Below are 17750 nucleotides of genomic sequence, written 5' to 3' on the forward strand. Positions count from 1 at the left end.
CACACAATTAAGACCACAGGTGACAATACAAGTTTTACCTTTGGTACAAGCCTGTACTACTAAGTTAGAGGTAGCAGTAGCAGAGCAGCCAGGCTTATCTCAAGAGTTTGAGCAGTAGCAGAGATTACACAAAGGGACCACAATTACTGTGGCTCAAGCAAACACTGACTCAAGGTTTCAGGTAAAAAATATAAGTACATTTATTTTTAAACCATCAGTTATAAACAAAACACCTCTATTAAACTTTAAACAAAACCACACGTTAAATATACTACAACTAACCAATTCACTTTGTACAGTATGTCTCAAGTTAAGTACCCTGTGTTTTAATGAACCAGTGTTATGACCAAACCACGATACCGCGGATACGGTTGCGATCACTTTTTGACAGTTCGGTCTACTCAATAAACGCGTATCGGTGACATGAAATGCTACCGGGGCAAAAACACACTAAGCACCTGAGATATCCAGAGGGAGTTGGAGGCAAAAATCACAGGCAATATTTAGGTTAGACAGACAGTATCGAGAAACACCCAGAAACAGGAGTTCAAACGTCAAAGGGTCGGAGCCAGTGTTAAGTGACACCGGAGACCTGTTGCCGAAGATCACACCGTTAGACAGTTCACGATTCAGCGTAGCCCAAAAGTACTTTGATATTGTCAATGTTCGGAAGCAAAAGTTATAAGGAGGAGGGAAGACGAGGGCGAGCCTTGAGGATGAACAAGGGATTCACCCAGTTTCCTCGAGTAGAGCACAGTTCCTTTGTCCAATGATGCAGCTGGTGCCCTGGCAGTTGTTCCTGTTGGTTTCCCGCAGGCCCACGATTCCTGGAGCTTCGTTGTGAAGGAGGACGTCTGAAGGGGGTCTGCACCACACAGGGATGAAGCCGGCAGCAGCGACAACGGATAAAAGGTGCGCTTCTTAAAAACAGGAGAGGCTCGGCAGGTGGCTATTTGGACCACTACAGCAGTGTGCAGCGATTTCAACCACGGCGGAGATCTCTGGCTGAAGATGAGCTGGTTATCCCCACCAGGCTCAAGGGAAGAAGACTCCGGACTGGATCTCCTCTTAGTCGTTGAATGCTAGATAGCTCATGACTGCAGCAGGGCTTCACCGGGACGGGGTAGTTGCAGCAGCCGTTGTTCTCTCCGCTTCTCTTCGGTTCCTTGTAGTTCCCGAGGCGACTGACTTCTAGCCCAAGAGACCTGCCTTTTATGCGCAAAACCCCCATTCACACAGCTTGGCTGTCAATCACGCAGCAGGGGGGTTGTCCAGCCGGGACAACCACCTCAGCCAATCATGGCAAAGTGCGACTTGGGTTTCCTAGGATACCCTGTGCAGGGGTGACTACACCCCTTCCCCACATTCAGTCTACCTAGACACCCAGGTGCCAAGAGGAGGGCTTCTCTGCAGAAGCCTGCCAAAAGACGGTGAACAAAGAAGGCGAACCTAGTTTGCCGCGCAAAGTTTAAACACAAGAAGGACTTTAACAAAAAGAAATGGCGAATAAACCCAACCGGAGCCAAAAGAAAGACGATTTGGTCAAGCGGGTGTATGCTTAAGGCTTCAAAAATAGCCAAAAGTATTACCACGTTTATCTAGTATAATCGCGGTAGAAAAGTTAGGGTAGATACCACTGCCACCAGCCAAGTCTAAATGTTAAAAGAGCGAAACAATGCTCAGGGAGGTACAGACAGAAATGGGGTACAGATTAGCCCTTTCCAGTACTCCATGTAAGATGGGGTGTACTGGGTCTGTGGTAAAAATGACAATGTAAAGTAAATGGCAAGTTTACCTTTCTCTGGGGGACAGTAGTTAGCCCCAGCGAAATGGAGTCAGAGGGAAGTCTTAAAGACAACCCTGGGTTACTGCACTAAAGGTGCTGTGTAACCCATACAAGAACAGGGGAACCTGGAGTGGTGTGCTCCAGTGCCCAAGATCAAACAATGAGTAAAAACACATAGGCCAAAACACATGTAAGAGTGGAAAAAGGATGTACACTCTTACCAGGTGGAAAAAATAAACTCCAGAAATTCAGCAAAGCTGCTGGGGGACTCACTATGTGAGGGAAATTAGCCCTAAACCGAGAATTCTCCCTAACACTCGGATATCCCTTACCTAGGAATAAAATTGACCCGACCTTTCCAGGCTTATTTAAAGCTAACATACCTGCTCTATTGAGCGAAGCCAAATAATGGCTCCAACGCTGGGATTCCCACGAAATCTCATGGTTGGGCAGGATTAGTGCGGTCAAAATTACCCTTATTCCGAAGCTACTATGCTTTTCACTCTCTACCTGTTGTGATTCCTGAAGTTGACGTCATTGCTATGCAAAAGGAGATAGGACACTTTATTTGGAAGAAAAAGAAACCTAGAATTCCCTGCAAGTTCCTTACGAGAAGCACGATGTCAGGCGGCATAGGGCTTCCCTCGGTTTCGTGTTATTATAGAGCAGCTCAAGTTGCTCCCATGCTAGCTTGGGGGAATTCATTGGAACCCCCTAAATGGCAGGAGAACAGCATCCAACCCTTTTCCGCTGGAGTATTTTCCTTTCCTTCCTAAAGAGGTGCGAAGCTATCGGGGGTGTGGGGTGGTATTGCCCACAACGATGGCAATGCTCCAGAGTTGGGATAAGGCATGTGCGCAGAGAGGGAATACATCTGGGTTGGGTCCATTGTCCCTCATTGCCCAAAACCGAGCGTTCACTCCAGGCCTGAGCCCCAGCTCATTCCAGGGCTGGAACTCAGATACAACCTTAAGGCTGAGGGACCTATATGTAGATCAGGAACCGCTGACATTTCAAGAGTGCAAGGAGAAATTTGGGGCGCCGGAATCTGAGCATTTTAGGTACATACAGCTTCGACATTGGTTGACTAATGGGGCCACTCGCCAAGCTGCCGCTAGAACCCTGCTAGGCGTAAAACTTACAATTCTTGAGGGACAACATTCCCATAGGCTAACCACCTGCTGTAAACTCCTGGAAAATTCCCCAGAAGGTGAGAAACTCCCTTACATGTTGGCCTGGGAGAGGGAACTGGGCTTAGATATTCCAAAGGAGTCATGGCAAAAAATATGGTATAGAGCCCAGAAGAGTTCTAGGTGCACAGTGGTAAAAGAGAATGCTATTAAGATTTGTTTCCAATGGTATTTCCCCCCAAGTAGTTTGCATGCAATGAACCTGGATCATCCAGACACATGTTGGCATGGTTGTGGTGAGCAGGGAGATCTAGGGCACATGTGGTGGCATTGTTCAGTTATACAAAATTTTTGGCTGGAAGTACGATCTAAAATCAAGGAAATCACTGACTCTCTGATCCCCATGGACTCACGTATTTTAATTATAGGTGACGTGCCAGAAGATGGCTCCTTTCCAATGACATGCCCCACAGCGGCCCTAATTGCCCAGTTGCTTATAGCTGCATGAATTACAAGGGCTTGTTTCTGGAAATCTGTGGAGGGGCCACATATAGCATACTGGTGGGTGAAAGTATGGGAATTGTTGGGCCTTGAAAACTTACTGCCATGCTTGAGGGGAAGCTCTCGAAATTCACGCGGATCTGGAATCGATTTTTGAACTATGTTTCAGACAAAGAGCAGATGTTCTTTCAACCCAACTTAATGAGACACTTTATGAACTCTTGACATGCATATCATGGCCTCTCTATTGCACAGACTCTGATGTATTTTTCTTTTCTTCTTCTTTCTCTTGAAGCGTATTGCTCAAATTGCTCTTTCCCTCCAATCAACTATTGATGGATGAATTTGTATACGGTTTTGTCATGTTTAATTAACTAATAATAAATTGCTGTATTTTTAAGTGGGAGATGAACTTTGATGTAATAGAATGAATTGGTGGGATTATGAATTGTTATGTATTTCTTTGCCATCTCTTGGATAAAATGTTTTGAACATTTAATAAAAATAAGTTTAAAAAAGAAAATGCACAAAGTACTGTCTGCAAACAGTCAAATCTTGTATTCCCTCTGATTCTTCCTGATATACTTTGCTAGTCTTACAATAATTAGGGCAAGCAGGACGTAGGGGAGAGGAACCTCTTTGGAGGAGACTGTAAGCGTGAGGAATGACCATTGACTCTAACCACAGCTCTGAGGAGATGGACTACATTTCTTCAATCCACCTCAAACAGTTCTTGCCAAAACCATAAGCTTGCAAAGTCACCAGATTCAATCAAATGCCTTTTCATTTTATAATCAAAGCGTGTCTGAGTCAGACTGAACTCCCTGGTGAACTTAGGAGGTTGATGGTCTTTTTGATGATCCTTGACAACATCTAATAAAACCTACCCGATGCCAGTAAATCAAGTCGCGAAAATTGATATGCAGTATGGGATCTGGCACCCCGGTGACAGTGTTTGCATTAACGTTTAATATCTGTCATTATGCTGTATCGCATCTGGCATCTTTGCCTGCTTTCAGGCTCATGGAGATGGTGGCCTGCATAAAGGAAGGGGCCAGATGTCATGCTCCTAATGGCTGAATAAAAGTCACAATTAGTTATTGGTCTTTCAATGTTCAACATCGCCTGCTCTGAAAGCTTTGGGCACACAGGGAAACCAGTTAACACCTGTCGGGATTCTGTCAAGAGTGGTTCTACAATAGAAATTGTCAACCAAGGCTCTTTGTAGGAATGTGTATTAAATAAAACGTTTCCGTTCGTCATCCGGCCAACCCAGAAATAGTCCAATCTGTGTTAGTCTAATTTGGCTATGGAACGATTCTAACAGTCTGAGTTTGGAGGTCGGGTCTGGTGCACCCTCACCTCAGGCCTTCTGTAGTCCTATTCTTAACCTATGCTACCTGCCACCAAGCCTCAATCACTTTCCTTTGCCCACTTTAGGGTTCACGCCTTCATATCAGGGCTTTCACCCTAAGCGCAGTTCCCATAAGGTCTCTTGGGTTTGCTGCAGCATGCTGTTCAGTCCTGTCTACAAACTCCACAGTGGTCTCCATAGCTACCTTCTTCCTCCAAAGAATCCTCCTGCAGGCTTTAAGTTCCACTTGCTCTACTTTTCACTCCACCTACTCTCGTATTGCACGTTGGCTTCAGTTCCGTTTTTCCTAGTAACCCATCTCTTCGTGAACTATGGCGTGCCTCACTTGTAGTTGGGAATATGTCTTACTTTTCGGCTCCGACAACCCCAAAGACCGGGTTTAAGAAATGCCAAGTCTGCGGTGCTAAAATGTCGCTGACGGACCCACAACGGGTGTGTTTATGGTGCATTGGTGTGGAGCACAAGTCCTGTTAATTGTGTCAATCGATGACTGGAACAGCTCTGAAATTGGCGTTACGTAGACTGCCCCAAACATTCCCTTCGACTACTCTGTCAAAGAAATTCCTCTGACGAAGCGAAAGGTGACGCTCCCCGACGGAAGAAAACTAAAAGGTCTAGGTCATGGAGTGGGTCTCACCACTCGTCGTCGAGAAATTCTAAGAAAAGGCATCATAAATCGCTGACTTCGTCATCCTCGTCTAACTCATCTCCAGAGAGGAGTGTATCTTTCCCTACTAAGGCCTCTACTCCAACTTAATGGGAATTGTTAGGCAGAATCCTGTGCAGTCCCCTTGGGACCACTACACATAATTAGGACTACAGGTGGCAATACAAGTTTTACCTTTGGTACAAGCATGTACTACTATGTCAGAGTGGTAGCAGTGGCGGAGCAGCCAGGCTTATCGCAATAGTATATGAGCAGTAGCAGAGATTACACAAAGGGACCACAATTACTGTGACTCAAGCAAACACTGACTCAAGGTTTCAGGTAAAAGATATAAATACTTTTATTTTTAAACCATTCGTTATAAACACAATACTTCTATTAAACTCAAATAAAAACCACATGTTAAATATACTACAACAAACCAATTCACTTTGTACAGTAAGTCTCAAGGTAAGTACCCTGTGTTTGAATGAACCGGTGTTACGAACAAAAAACGTTACCGTGAATACGATTGCGATCACTTTGACAGTTCGGTCTACTAAATAAACGCGTATCCGTGACATGAAATGCTACGGGGGCAAAAACGCACTTGTCACCGGAGATACCCAGAGGGAGTTGGAGGCAAAAATCACAGGCAATATTTTGGTCAGGCAGGCAGAATTAAGAGACACTCGGAGACAGGAGTTCCATAGCCGCGGCTTCATCGTGGAATCTTCCAACCTCTGAAAACCTGCAAAGACAAGGTACAATAGTTAATGAAAGAATATGTAAGACATTGTAGAGAGTGAAAGTAAAATTACATGCTTACGTACCTGAAGCTCTGACGAGCACTTCCAAGCATTCCAGAGCCTTTCCTCACAGAGAAGGCACCATAGCTTGGTAACGAAGGCATGAAGTGCTGCGCACCTTTCCAAACTACGCGCATACTTACCTCACATAGAAGGCACCATAGCTTGGTAAAGAAAAGCATGTAGTGCTGCATGCCTTCCCAACTTTGCCGCATACTTACCTCAAGTAAAGACTTCATTTTTTTTTTTGACGTCCATTCTCTTCAGGTGAAACCTTTCTGTTCAGCGAACCTGCAAAAGAAAGAGAGTTGTTAAATCTACATCGAGAGAGCTCTCTCACCATAGAACATGTTTTCTCTCAAAGTTTTCAACACCCAACTGTCTAAAAACAAAAGATACCTCCAAGAATCCAGACACTTCCATGCTGGAGAAGGGAGTAGTTTCTTACCTGTAACTCCGTTTCTCCAGCGTTAGTATCTTTCATGGATTCACATGCGCCCACCAGCCTCCCCGAAATGCAATGTGCAAGATATGTGCATAAACAGGTTTCCCCTTTCTACTTTGGAGGGGCCGAAATCTGACGGGTCCCGCGTTAGCGGGGCTTTTATACCATTACGTCCTACGGGGCATGCGTGGACGGCCCCGGAGAGGACGTGGATGTGGATAGGACACACAAGTGTCGGAAGTTTTTTCCTATAGGAAACGACTATATATGTGTACCGAGGGTTCCCAGTCTGACGACGGGGAATATTCTAAGCATGTGAATCCATGAAAGATACCAACGCTGGAGAAATGGAGTTACAGGTAAGAAACTACTCCCTTAACTTGATACGAAGCCTTCTAATCTGCAAACGCGCACAGACAAAGAAACCAAGATGGCGGACCCGAACAAAGAAGAGACCGAATGACAACTGTGTACAAGAAGGACCTCTGCGGGGACCCGCGAGATAATAACTAACAGAGTGAAATACAGACAGTCTATGCGCGGAGCAGTGACGGCGCGCCCGCCCCGTATGTGATAACACAGAGGTCTGCTGGATACGACCGCAGAGGCAGCACCGGCTAACAAAGAGGCACACGTCGGAAGGGCGGCCGGTGTAGACCGGGCACCAAATCGTGGCACCCGACAAAGGAGAAACAAGGACCCGCGGCTCTCCGGTGTCAATGAGGTACGGGAGCCGTGGATGTGCAGAGAGAGAGAGCGTGCGGGTCAGGGGAGGCCCGCGCCGGGAGCAATCGCAGATGGGAGTGGCCCACATAGATGCGCAAGCATCGCCAGCTGGATACCGGGGTAACCGCACGGCAAGTGAGGCGCACATAAGGTTGCATACGGATACCCAAACGAACAGGCCACTCGATGGACACAGTAAATGTTGGTGGAAGGAGGAGTAAGAAACAAAACTGATTAGTCACTCCAGCAAATGCATTGTAGCAGCTGTGCGAGTGCAGAGGATGAGCCACGAGGAAAGCAAAGGAGCTCAAATGAATAAGCATGCGCTGACAAGGCAGGGGGACACTAAGAGTGAAATGGAGATCACAGTATGAGAATACGCAAATAAGGCCACAAAGAAAATTAAAAGTGGGCCAGTGAGGGATATTGAACATTTCTGGAAATGGTGCATTACTGGTGGTGCGAGGCAGGAGACAACAGGCATTCAGTTTACCCAATCAGCTGCAGCACTGAGCGCAGACACTGGAGCCCAAGTTACTAAGAAACACACAACAACTTGATAAGACGCGCCAGGTTCGGTGGACTCCTGGGTACCCGAGTGGCCCCCTGGGCACGAGTGAGCGCCAGTGGAAAGGCGAACTGTAAGAACACCAGCGCACCCAGGAGGAGACAGCGCGGTAGACGCTCCCTGAGACAGGAAGGAGAGCCCCCGACAGCAAGAAGCACCAATCTCAGAGGGGAGAGCTGCTAGTCGCCCCTATACAAGCAAAACGGCAACCAAACCACCCAGAATCAAGGGAAACAGTCCACCAGGGAAGAGTCTGCCGGGACACCACCGGGGACTGAGGGCACATACCCCCATGCTAACAGAAACCAGTGAAACTTCAGTGCAATTAGAGGTAAAAAGCAGAGGGAGATGGCCCTGGGGCGAAGAAGAAAGGACCTACGTAACGGATTGCGCCAAGGCCAAAGGCAATTCTCTACCTGCAGGCCGCACACAAAAGGAGGATGGCATCCAAATTGCCCAGAGCCAAAGGGAAACAAACCACCATCGACGAGTATGCCATATCCCCACAAGCAACGGAGGGGGCTGGTGGGAAAGAACAAAGCACTAAAGAAAGCGACAAGATGGTGCTCAACAACCAACAGGTACTGGACTATATAGCGGAACTGAAAGCATCAATGGGAAGTAAGATGGATACAGCCATTTCAGACCTAAGGATTGCGCTGGAATCTAAAATTGATGCTGTGAGTATCAACATGAACCACCTGCGGCAAGATGTACATGCACTGGCCGAATGCACAGGGACCCTGGAAAAGGAAGTCAGACATTATAAGCTCAAGTAAAGCCAACACAACGGACATCCACGTGCTGCAACAGGTGCGAAACCTCGAAAGTAGAGCGGAAGGGCGGGCCCGCAGAAACAACGTGCGTATTGTGGGGCTACCGGAGGGAGAGGAGGGATCAGACCCGACGAACTACATCGAGAACATGTTGTTGCAAGAAATAACAGGTGGAACATTAAGCCAAGGGTTCGCAGTAGAAAGTGCGCATAGAGCCCTATCAAGAAAACCGCCACCGGGAGCCCCACCTCGGCTGATTATTGCTAAGATCCTGAACTATAGAGACAGGGAGAAAGTACTGGAATACTTCTGTAAGGGAGGAACCATAAGCAGACCATCAGCGACTGTCGCCGCATACCCAGACTATACACTCATGGTACAGAGACAACGCTTGAACTATGGGGCCGTGAAGAGGAGGATGCGCGAGGCAGGCTATAGATGCATGCTACAATAACCAGCAAAAATGAAGGTGCTCCTAAGGAACAAAGCTCTATCCTTTGATTTACCAGAGGACGTGGCGACGTGGCTGGGCTCGAGAAATTGTCCTACGGGAGCTGCTGACCAGGAGGAGAGTGGGACAGAAATGTGACCCGGAGCCTTGCAAGCACCGCACAGAGACATCAGATGATCATACGCAGCGATAAGTACACCAGATATGACAACATTGGGACTAGATTATAGCAAATTGCACATGGGATTGCTGGTGCAGATCGAGGAGCTTACACTACGATACGCTGTCAGTATATAGCAGAAGGCAACACCAGGAGACACACTACCAATCCCCCAGAGGTAGTTTAGCCGGGATATTTTTAGGAAGATATCCCCCTGCTGGGTACCGAGTATCGGTTATACCCAGAGACGGGCTAGGTGCGGGGTAGCCTGAGATCCAGGGATGGAGCTGGGCAACAGTTTAGGGAAGTTAAAAGAGGGGGAGAGGGAGGGCAACAGCTTGGGACTGGAAGGAGGAGATGGGGTAGGGTGTCAGAAGGGGTGGAGGGGGGATGGGAGGCGGGCTGGGAAAGTTCAGTAGGGGAAGTGGGAGGGGGAACGAGCTTCTGCGTGCGCGTAGCGGGAAGAAGGTGGAAGGGCACAATTGGTCAGAAGTGCGTTAAGATACGGACAAGCGATGGGAGACCTTAAAATAGTTACCTGGAATATCAGGGGCCTCAACAGTTATTTGAAAAGGAACAAGGTCATGTTGTACTTGAAGAGACAAAAAATAGATATAGCATTGCTACAGGAAACTCACCTCACAAAAGAAAAACAAGATGTGATGAGCAGAAAGTGGAAAGGGACAGTCATTGGGGCAACGTCCTCGGCATATGCTAGAGGAGTAATTACATGGATAGCGCCACATGTGCCCTTTCAGTTATTGCAGCACAAAGTAGAAGCAGATGGGAGAATGGTGGGGATACGAGGGATGGTGGAAAACAGGGAGTTATGTATTATAAATACGTATGCCCCGAACCAAGATACAGTGGCCTACTTTAAGGCCCTGTATGGAAAAATTAGCCCGTACCTGGGAGGTGTGATTGTCTCGGTGGGGGGGACTTCAACTGTACGCTACACCCCAGGGTGGATAGGTCAGACACTAAGCATGATAGGCCCACCCCTGCAGCCAAAATGCTGCAGACCCTGCTAGGCGACCTCAAGCTAGAAGATGTATGGAGACAGCATCAACCAAATGATAGGCATTACTCGCACTACTCTGCTCCACAAAACCTGTACACCAGATTAGATTATATTTTCGTCAACTCCGAACTCACCGGAGAGATAGCGAGCTTGGACTATAAAGCAATGGTTTTATCAGACCATTCCCCGTTGCTCCTGAAATGGCAACACCAGCCCCCCAGGCCCAGGATCCCAACGTGGCAGCTCAGAGCCGAAGCACTAAAAGATACAGAGCTCAGGGAGGATCTGAGGGAGGAGATTATTGAATATTTTGAGAAAAACACTGGTGGTGTGAAATCGGAGTGCACCCTGTGGGAGGCATTTAAAGTAGTGGGAAGGGGGGGCAGCAATATCAAAATCCAAAGGGCTCCAAAGGGACATTGTGAAAGAGCTGCAAAAAGCGGAAAGGAAATTAGAAGCAATGATGAACAAATGGGATGCCACCCGAGAAGATGCAGAAACTATGAGCCAGTCGCAACAAGAATGTGAGGGACACTGGGAGAGACTGTAAGCTAAATCACAAGAAGTACATAGAAAAGCAACATGCTGGTGGAGATAAGCCGGGAAGACTGCTGGCATGGCTATACAAGCAGGAAAGGCCCTGACCTACAATAAGAGAGATGAGAGAAGAGAGTGGCCGAATATTAGACACCCAAGAGAGTGTAAACAAGGGATTCCAGAAATTTTACCAACACTTATACACAGATGTGGGAGAGAGAGATGAAAGAGATACTGGAAGACATCGGGTTGCCTAAATTGAGTTTACAAGAGAAGGAGACACTAGAAGCCCCCATTACATTAGATGAGTTGGAACTGGTGATCAGACAAGCTGGCCACCGGTAGAGCCCTGGGAACAGATGGGCTTCCGAGCGAGTTTTATAAAACGTATAAGTCGGAGGTGTTGCCCCCGTTATTGGTGATGCTAAATGAAGCGTTTCAAGTTGGGAGATTGCCGGAATCACTGAGCGAAGCAACGATTATCCCGCTTCTTAAACCAAACAAGCCTGGCACGGATTGCGGGTCATACAGACCGCTATCCATGCTAATTCAAGATAGAAAAATACTCATGTCAGTGCTGGCAAACAGGTTTGGACGGGTTATAAACAGATTGATACATCACGATCAGACAGGCTATGTTCCGGGTAGAAGCATAGCCGATAACCACAGACTGCTACACCGCGTCATTGAACAGACAGAAAGGGACGCAAACGAAGTGGCAATAGTCTCGCTTGATGCAGTGAAGGCCTTCGACTCAGTCAGATGGCCTCGGCTGATGGTGACCCTGAAAAACTATGGAATGGGGCCCAGGTATTGGAGATGGGTGACGCTATTATACAGTTCGCCGTTGGCCAGAGTCAAGACGGGTGCGATCATCTCGGATAAATGGCAACTCAGTAGGGGTACCAAACAAGGCTGCCCATGGTCCCCGATGCTGTACGTTTTTGCACTGGAGCCCTTAGCGATATATCTGAGGCAACGGAATAGGAGTCCACACTAGAGAGGGGCCACACCTCATATCACTATACGCAGATGACATGCTGCTATACTTGAAGTATCCAGAAGAAAACCTACAATATATCCTAGAAGTGATGGAACGATTTGCGATATTCTCCGGAATTGCAGTGAACCCCAGGAAGTCGAGCATATTCCCCTTAGGAATATACAAGGGCATTGCGTGAGATAAACTGCCGATATTACAAATACCTTGGGAAACTAGCACCTTTCGGTACCTAGGGATAGATATTTTTCACGAAGTGGAAGAAGAACATAAACATAACACAGAGACAGCAATAGCTAATATCCAGAACAGCATGAAGTTCTGGGCGAAACTCCCCCTAGCTATTATGGGAAGGGCGGCATTGTTGAAAATGGTTGTCTTGCCTAGAATATATTTTTTTGTAAACATTCCATATCTGCCACCTAAACGCTTTTTTGGTAAATTGCATAGTCTATGTAGAGGCTTTATCTGGCAAAACACCAGGAATAGTCGCTCTATGGAAACTACAAAACACGTACGAGAGGGGAGGAACAAAACTGCCTAACTTTGAAATGTATCATTTGGCGGGGCAGCTGCAGTATGTAGCCGAGTGGCTAAATGAGGAGACAACAGCAGAGTCCAGATTGCTGAGGGCCGAATGTGTACCTTTCTTCCTGAAAGAAAAAATATGGCTGCCGAGGTCAGAACTGAAAAGGCGACCGAAATTGCTAGAACTAGTGTGGAAAACATGGCAGAAAGCATGCCGGGTCGCGGAGAACCCGACACTGTGCTCCCCCCAAGCACTGCTGGTTGCACCAAGGGGAGTAGATGAACTACTAAGGAAAACGATAAGTAGGCATTGGGAATCTGTGGGCATAGCAACACTGGGAGATGTGTGACGGGAAGGGAGGGCACTGGAATTTACAACATTAATGGAGGAAGCCGGAGTGCACCCGGGGCAATATATTACCCACACCAGATTGGTAAAGCAGATAAAACCTTCATGGTCAGAAGTAGTGTTAGAACACCAACCAGGCACGGTTATAGAGATAATGTATGACATCTCGGAGGGAGGGCATGAGGTGTCCCGGATATACAAACTATTAATGTGCAGAGTGGGGAAGGAGGTGACCCAGCTAAGACGAGAGTGGGAGGAAGATGTAGAAGAACCTATGCAAGATGGGCAACGGGAAAGAGCACAGGGATACCACAAGAAAGTGCCCAGGAATGCTAGACTACAACAGATCCAGCTTATACGTAACCCATAGAGCGTATATGACCCCCCAAAAGAGAGCTCAATTTCAAAATGCAGATACCCAAAAGGGCCCCAAATGCGGAGAAGAGAATGCAGGGATGACGCATATGTTCTGGGCATGCCCAGAGATTCGGAAATTCTGGGTGGAGGTCAACTACCGCCTCTCTGAGAAAGGTATGAAACTAGATGTAGAATCAGTGTGGGCTTGTATGGTGGGAGGATTTACTAGACCACGTAAAATGAAGCATATATGCAAACTCAAGGACTTGGCTTACATCCTAGCCAAACGTAGAATAGCTATGGGGTGGAAAGCAGGCCAGAGGCCGCGGATAGAAGTATGGTGGCATGATCTATTAAAATGGGCAGAAGCGGAAACAGCAAAATGGTATGAGGCGGCCTACAAAGGGGAAGACAAAGAAGTGGGAGCGCTGATGGTCTGGAGACAGCTAATTTCTACACTAACTGAACCTGCGCGTGACAGCTTAAGCGAACACAACACCTCTAGGAGCACTGACGAAGAGGTGCCCCAGGAGGAATAAGGTTAAAAGTGAAATATGTAAGTTTGAGTTAAGGACAGTGACACCATAAGCTAATGTATATGATGATTGAAAAAGTTATATTGTCGCTGGCGGGCTTGCTTTAGATGTTGTGTTTATTATGAGAAAACGTAATAAAAATAGTTTTTTTTAAAATTAAAAATACTTGTTCTTAAGCTTAATTTCTTAAGCTTCAGCATATTTTGTTTTGCTTACATTCTCTTCAGATCTCAGCATACTGTGGTTTGCTTATTTTTGAGATTCCCTTCCCTTTTTGGATTAAAAATGTCTTCATTCTATTTGTTGGCAAAGTTTTGATTCAGTTTGGTATTCAATAATTCGGGGTTTTGCTTGTGGCTCATTTTCCCTTTATCTGTTGTTCAGTATTCATTAGCTTTGCTTTAATTGAATTGCCTGGTGTTCAGAGACCTTCGAAAACGTGTTTCTTGACACATGCAACCACTCCAATACCAAAGTATTCTTGGCAGTTCGGTATTTGACAATGAAAGGACCAGAGACTTTGCAAAACGTCCTCGATTGAGACACGCAACCACGCCTATAGAAAGTATTCCTGAATAATAGCGTTCACACATTTGCGCACCGGGTTTCGCATTCATCAGAAACTCACTGGTCGCTTTAACAGTTCTGGCTGCTGTGCGGATCACACAGCCTTCTGTATTTGGTGTCCTGATTCTAGCTCCTGCCCCTCAGACACTCCTGTGTTGACCCTTCAACATAGGGGAACGAACACTTCGAACATAAGGGAAAGGGACAGTCTTCCCACACGGATCCCTTCATCCCGTTCGATCTACTCCATGGAGTCCCAGGTTTTACGCCACGCTTCCACGAACCGCCTCTCTGTAGTTCCCAGTGTCTCGGCGTCCTGCTCCAATAAGATTCCCTGCTGCTTGCACCAACCTCCTTGCGGCTTCTCCTGTTGCTCTTTCCTGCTGGGCTGGTCTCCTTTTGTACACCTGAAGCCCCTTGACAGGCTACAGGTGTGAATGTTCAATTAGTCCTGTCTGACCACACTCAAATAGACATGCCTGACTTTCACAGCTCTGAGCATGCATCGTCCTCGTCCTAGTACCAGAGTGGTAAGAGGATAGTCTTCATTGCTCTTAGTTGCCTTTTCTTTGTCCCAGTACTGTCAAGTGTCATTTGTGGAGAAATTAGGGGAACTGGCTTATAACAGCCCATTAAGGTTGGCTTGATTGTCAACAGGGAAAGGGGATCCCATGTCTCCTCCAAGGGCACCCCCACTCCCAGTTCCCAAGGACTCTCCACCCAGGTAACCCTCCCTCGCTTCTCCACCCCCAGGGTCAGGATCCAATAGCAATGGCCTTACCCTGGCCACCTGTGCAGAGGATCCAAGGGGTTTAGGAGTGAGAATACCCTCAGGTTTTTCACATTACATATTCTGCCACTCCCTGTACCTGCCTCGCCATCTGCCCCACATGGTCCCGCTTCCTGCTTGGCTCTCTTTTATAGATGCCATGTTCCAGCTATTCTGGGGAAGTTGTTCCTGAGCAACCTATCCTAGACACCATACAATAATCGCCTTCACAGACTTAGACCTCCTACCTAACCTTCTATGCTTTGCTTTGCGGGACGGGGTCCTGGTAGGGAGGACCTGAAGCCTGGCTTAAGGTTCGAATCTACCAGGGCTATTTATCATGAAGGTGGGTCAGAGGTATTCTGGGATATGTAGTTTGTTTTACATGACATGTTTCTGCTAAGCCCTGGCTTCCTTAGTGCCCGTTCTGGCAGATACCAGTGACAAGGACGGCATCTCATCAGACCTCATTTGTTCCTTTGTGGCTGTATCCTCCACTGCATATAAGCGTTTATTTAGCAAAACACGCTGGAATTTCCTGTGGTACTCTGATTTCATGCCGCTCCTTACACTGCACCACCTCTATCTAATGGTCAGCTCTTGGAGCTCAACATCTCCTAGCCAGGTGCGTTTCCATTGTGTTCCTTTTCAAATAACATTTCTGTTTGCGGAAATCAGAGATATTTTGTAAATGGTGACTATCTGCAGCCCCTTAAGTTGTTCCTGAGCAATCTATCCTAGACACCATACAATAATCGCCTTCACAGACTTAGACCTCCTACCTAATCTTCTATAATTTGGCCCTTATATGTGACTGTTTTAACACCTTTATCTTGTCTTTCTTGCCCCTTCTTTCTTCAAGAGACTTCAAAATGTCATTTTGGCAGGACCCACACATTCCCTGGGTATATCGCTCATCTGCCTCATTAGGTTAAAAACACTGTTGTAATTTTCCTCATCGACACTCTAAAAGACCTGATCCATCAGCAAGAGGTCACATTGCCTGTGTGACTAGGCCAAGTCCTTGACGTTGTTAAGAGGGTTTGGGGATCCCTCGTCCTTGGAGGTGAAAGGGAATCCAGAACCAGCCCCAGCTCTAGGGAAGAACACAGAAAGAAGGACACACATTCCCATTTATCCTCCTTTTTGTGATAGCATGTATCTCTGCAGAATCATATCTCCAGCCTTGCCTCTGAATGCGTATAACCGCCTGTGTTTTCCCATTACAGATGCTGGGCGAGGAGAGGAGAAGGGGGGGAGCCCAAGAATAACCATCCGCACGAAGAAAGCTCCAGCACCGCAGAGACCCGATCACTGCTGATAAACCCCCTACAAACTGAGACAATCCACTAGACTACCATGCACTCAAAAGTGGAAGGTTCCCTGACTTACCAAGGGGTCCCTGACAACAAGCTCCAAACCATGACTTTTCCAACGTTGCCATGTCTGCTGAGCGGCAAGTCCGTGTGAAGAAAGTGAGCGTGGCTAAGACCTGTTTTTATACTTTCCCTGCACATACACACCCTGGGAGGGGGAAGAGGCAAGATTTGTTGGGGATAGCTGGCCATCCAACACCAGGGGAGGGATACTTGAGAAGGGGACAGTGGGCATATTGGGCGAGATCAGAGGAGGTGGTGGAGGGGTACCCAAGAAACTAGCAGGAGTGAGAAGCGGCTTGAGGAGAAGAGATTTGGATCAGGCGAGGCATTGGCTTAGGAGGGATAGTGGTACTCTTGCGTCCCGTCCCCTTTCCTCCATACTGGATGGGCGTACCTTCCAAGGGACGGGAGACGGAACCTTTTTCACCAGAAAAAACCTTCTTCCACCTAAAATTAAGAGGTGCCGGGGGTGCGGGCCTGGGAGCATGGGCTGCCCTGACTCTGTCGCCACACCTCAGTCCCCTTTTCCGCGTCGACGGGAATGGGCCGAATTCACCAGCGCTCCTGGGTTTGCACGGATACTTCTGTCTTTTTATCATACAGGTACTCGGTCCTCAGGCGTCGCACTCCTCCCCGGCGCATGTCGACTTCCACAGGGTTCAGCAGGTGACCATCCTGCAACGGGCTCTTCCCAACTTCAGACCCCCACGCCCTCTGCCTACGTTGCCTTGCACCAGACCACGGTTGGCAAGCTTTTACAGCGTGCAATGCCCTGTCATCGAGGTCTCTAAAGAACAGGCTAGCCAGGTGGAGGGAGCTCTTCCAGAAATCGACTCCAGAGGACCTGAAGGACGTCATCAAACATTGTTCCAGGCCCAAGGTAGGGCCTCTGTTCCCCACCGCACCCCGCAAAGGGTGCGATGGGGAAGCACTCTAACACACAGGAGGGACTGCCCAGGTTCTACTACCAGCACGTGCGCCGAGGCCTCCACGGGTACCGGCCCACGGATCCTCCTGGTGACAGTGTCGAGGGACCAGAGGTTTCTTGTACCAGGTCTTCACCCGAGGGGCTATGCCCTTGTACCAGCAATTTGTCTGAGGGGCCACGCCCTAGTACCGGCAATATATCCGAGGGGGCACCTAAAAGCAGCTCTACCGGCCGCCGGCCCAAAGGTGTTACGCCTACCATGCCTCGGCCTGAGGAGCAGGGTAGGTCTCATGATCCACACTCACGAGTCCTGGAGGAGGGTGGGCCTAGCGAGCTCAGCAACATGACGTAGGGACATGGAAGGCAGCCCGACAAGATGGCCTCCGTGTCAGACATCAGCACCCGT

The 17750-nt window shown here is 47.8% G+C and overlaps 1 protein-coding gene across 4 annotated transcripts in view; it reads left to right on the forward strand.

Moving 5' to 3' along the window:
• Positions 1-17750, forward strand: part of INPP5F (inositol polyphosphate-5-phosphatase F) — a 2244937-nt gene that overhangs the window by 842038 nt on the left and 1385149 nt on the right. Inside the window, exon 7 of one of the 4 annotated variants that reach the window (XM_069611945.1) lies at positions 16267-16423. The exons of the other annotated variants lie outside the window; for them this stretch is intronic. Coding sequence (XP_069468046.1) covers positions 16267-16308 — 42 coding nt within the window. The 3' untranslated portion in view covers positions 16309-16423. Of the gene's footprint in view, positions 1-16266; positions 16424-17750 lie in introns of those variants that run through there. 4 annotated transcript variants of the gene reach the window in all.

Source organism: Ambystoma mexicanum, chromosome 8, assembly GCF_040938575.1.
Source record: "Ambystoma mexicanum isolate Mex_15411 chromosome 8, UKY_AmexF1_1, whole genome shotgun sequence".
In the NCBI taxonomy this organism is placed as follows: domain Eukaryota; kingdom Metazoa; phylum Chordata; class Amphibia; order Caudata; family Ambystomatidae; genus Ambystoma; species Ambystoma mexicanum.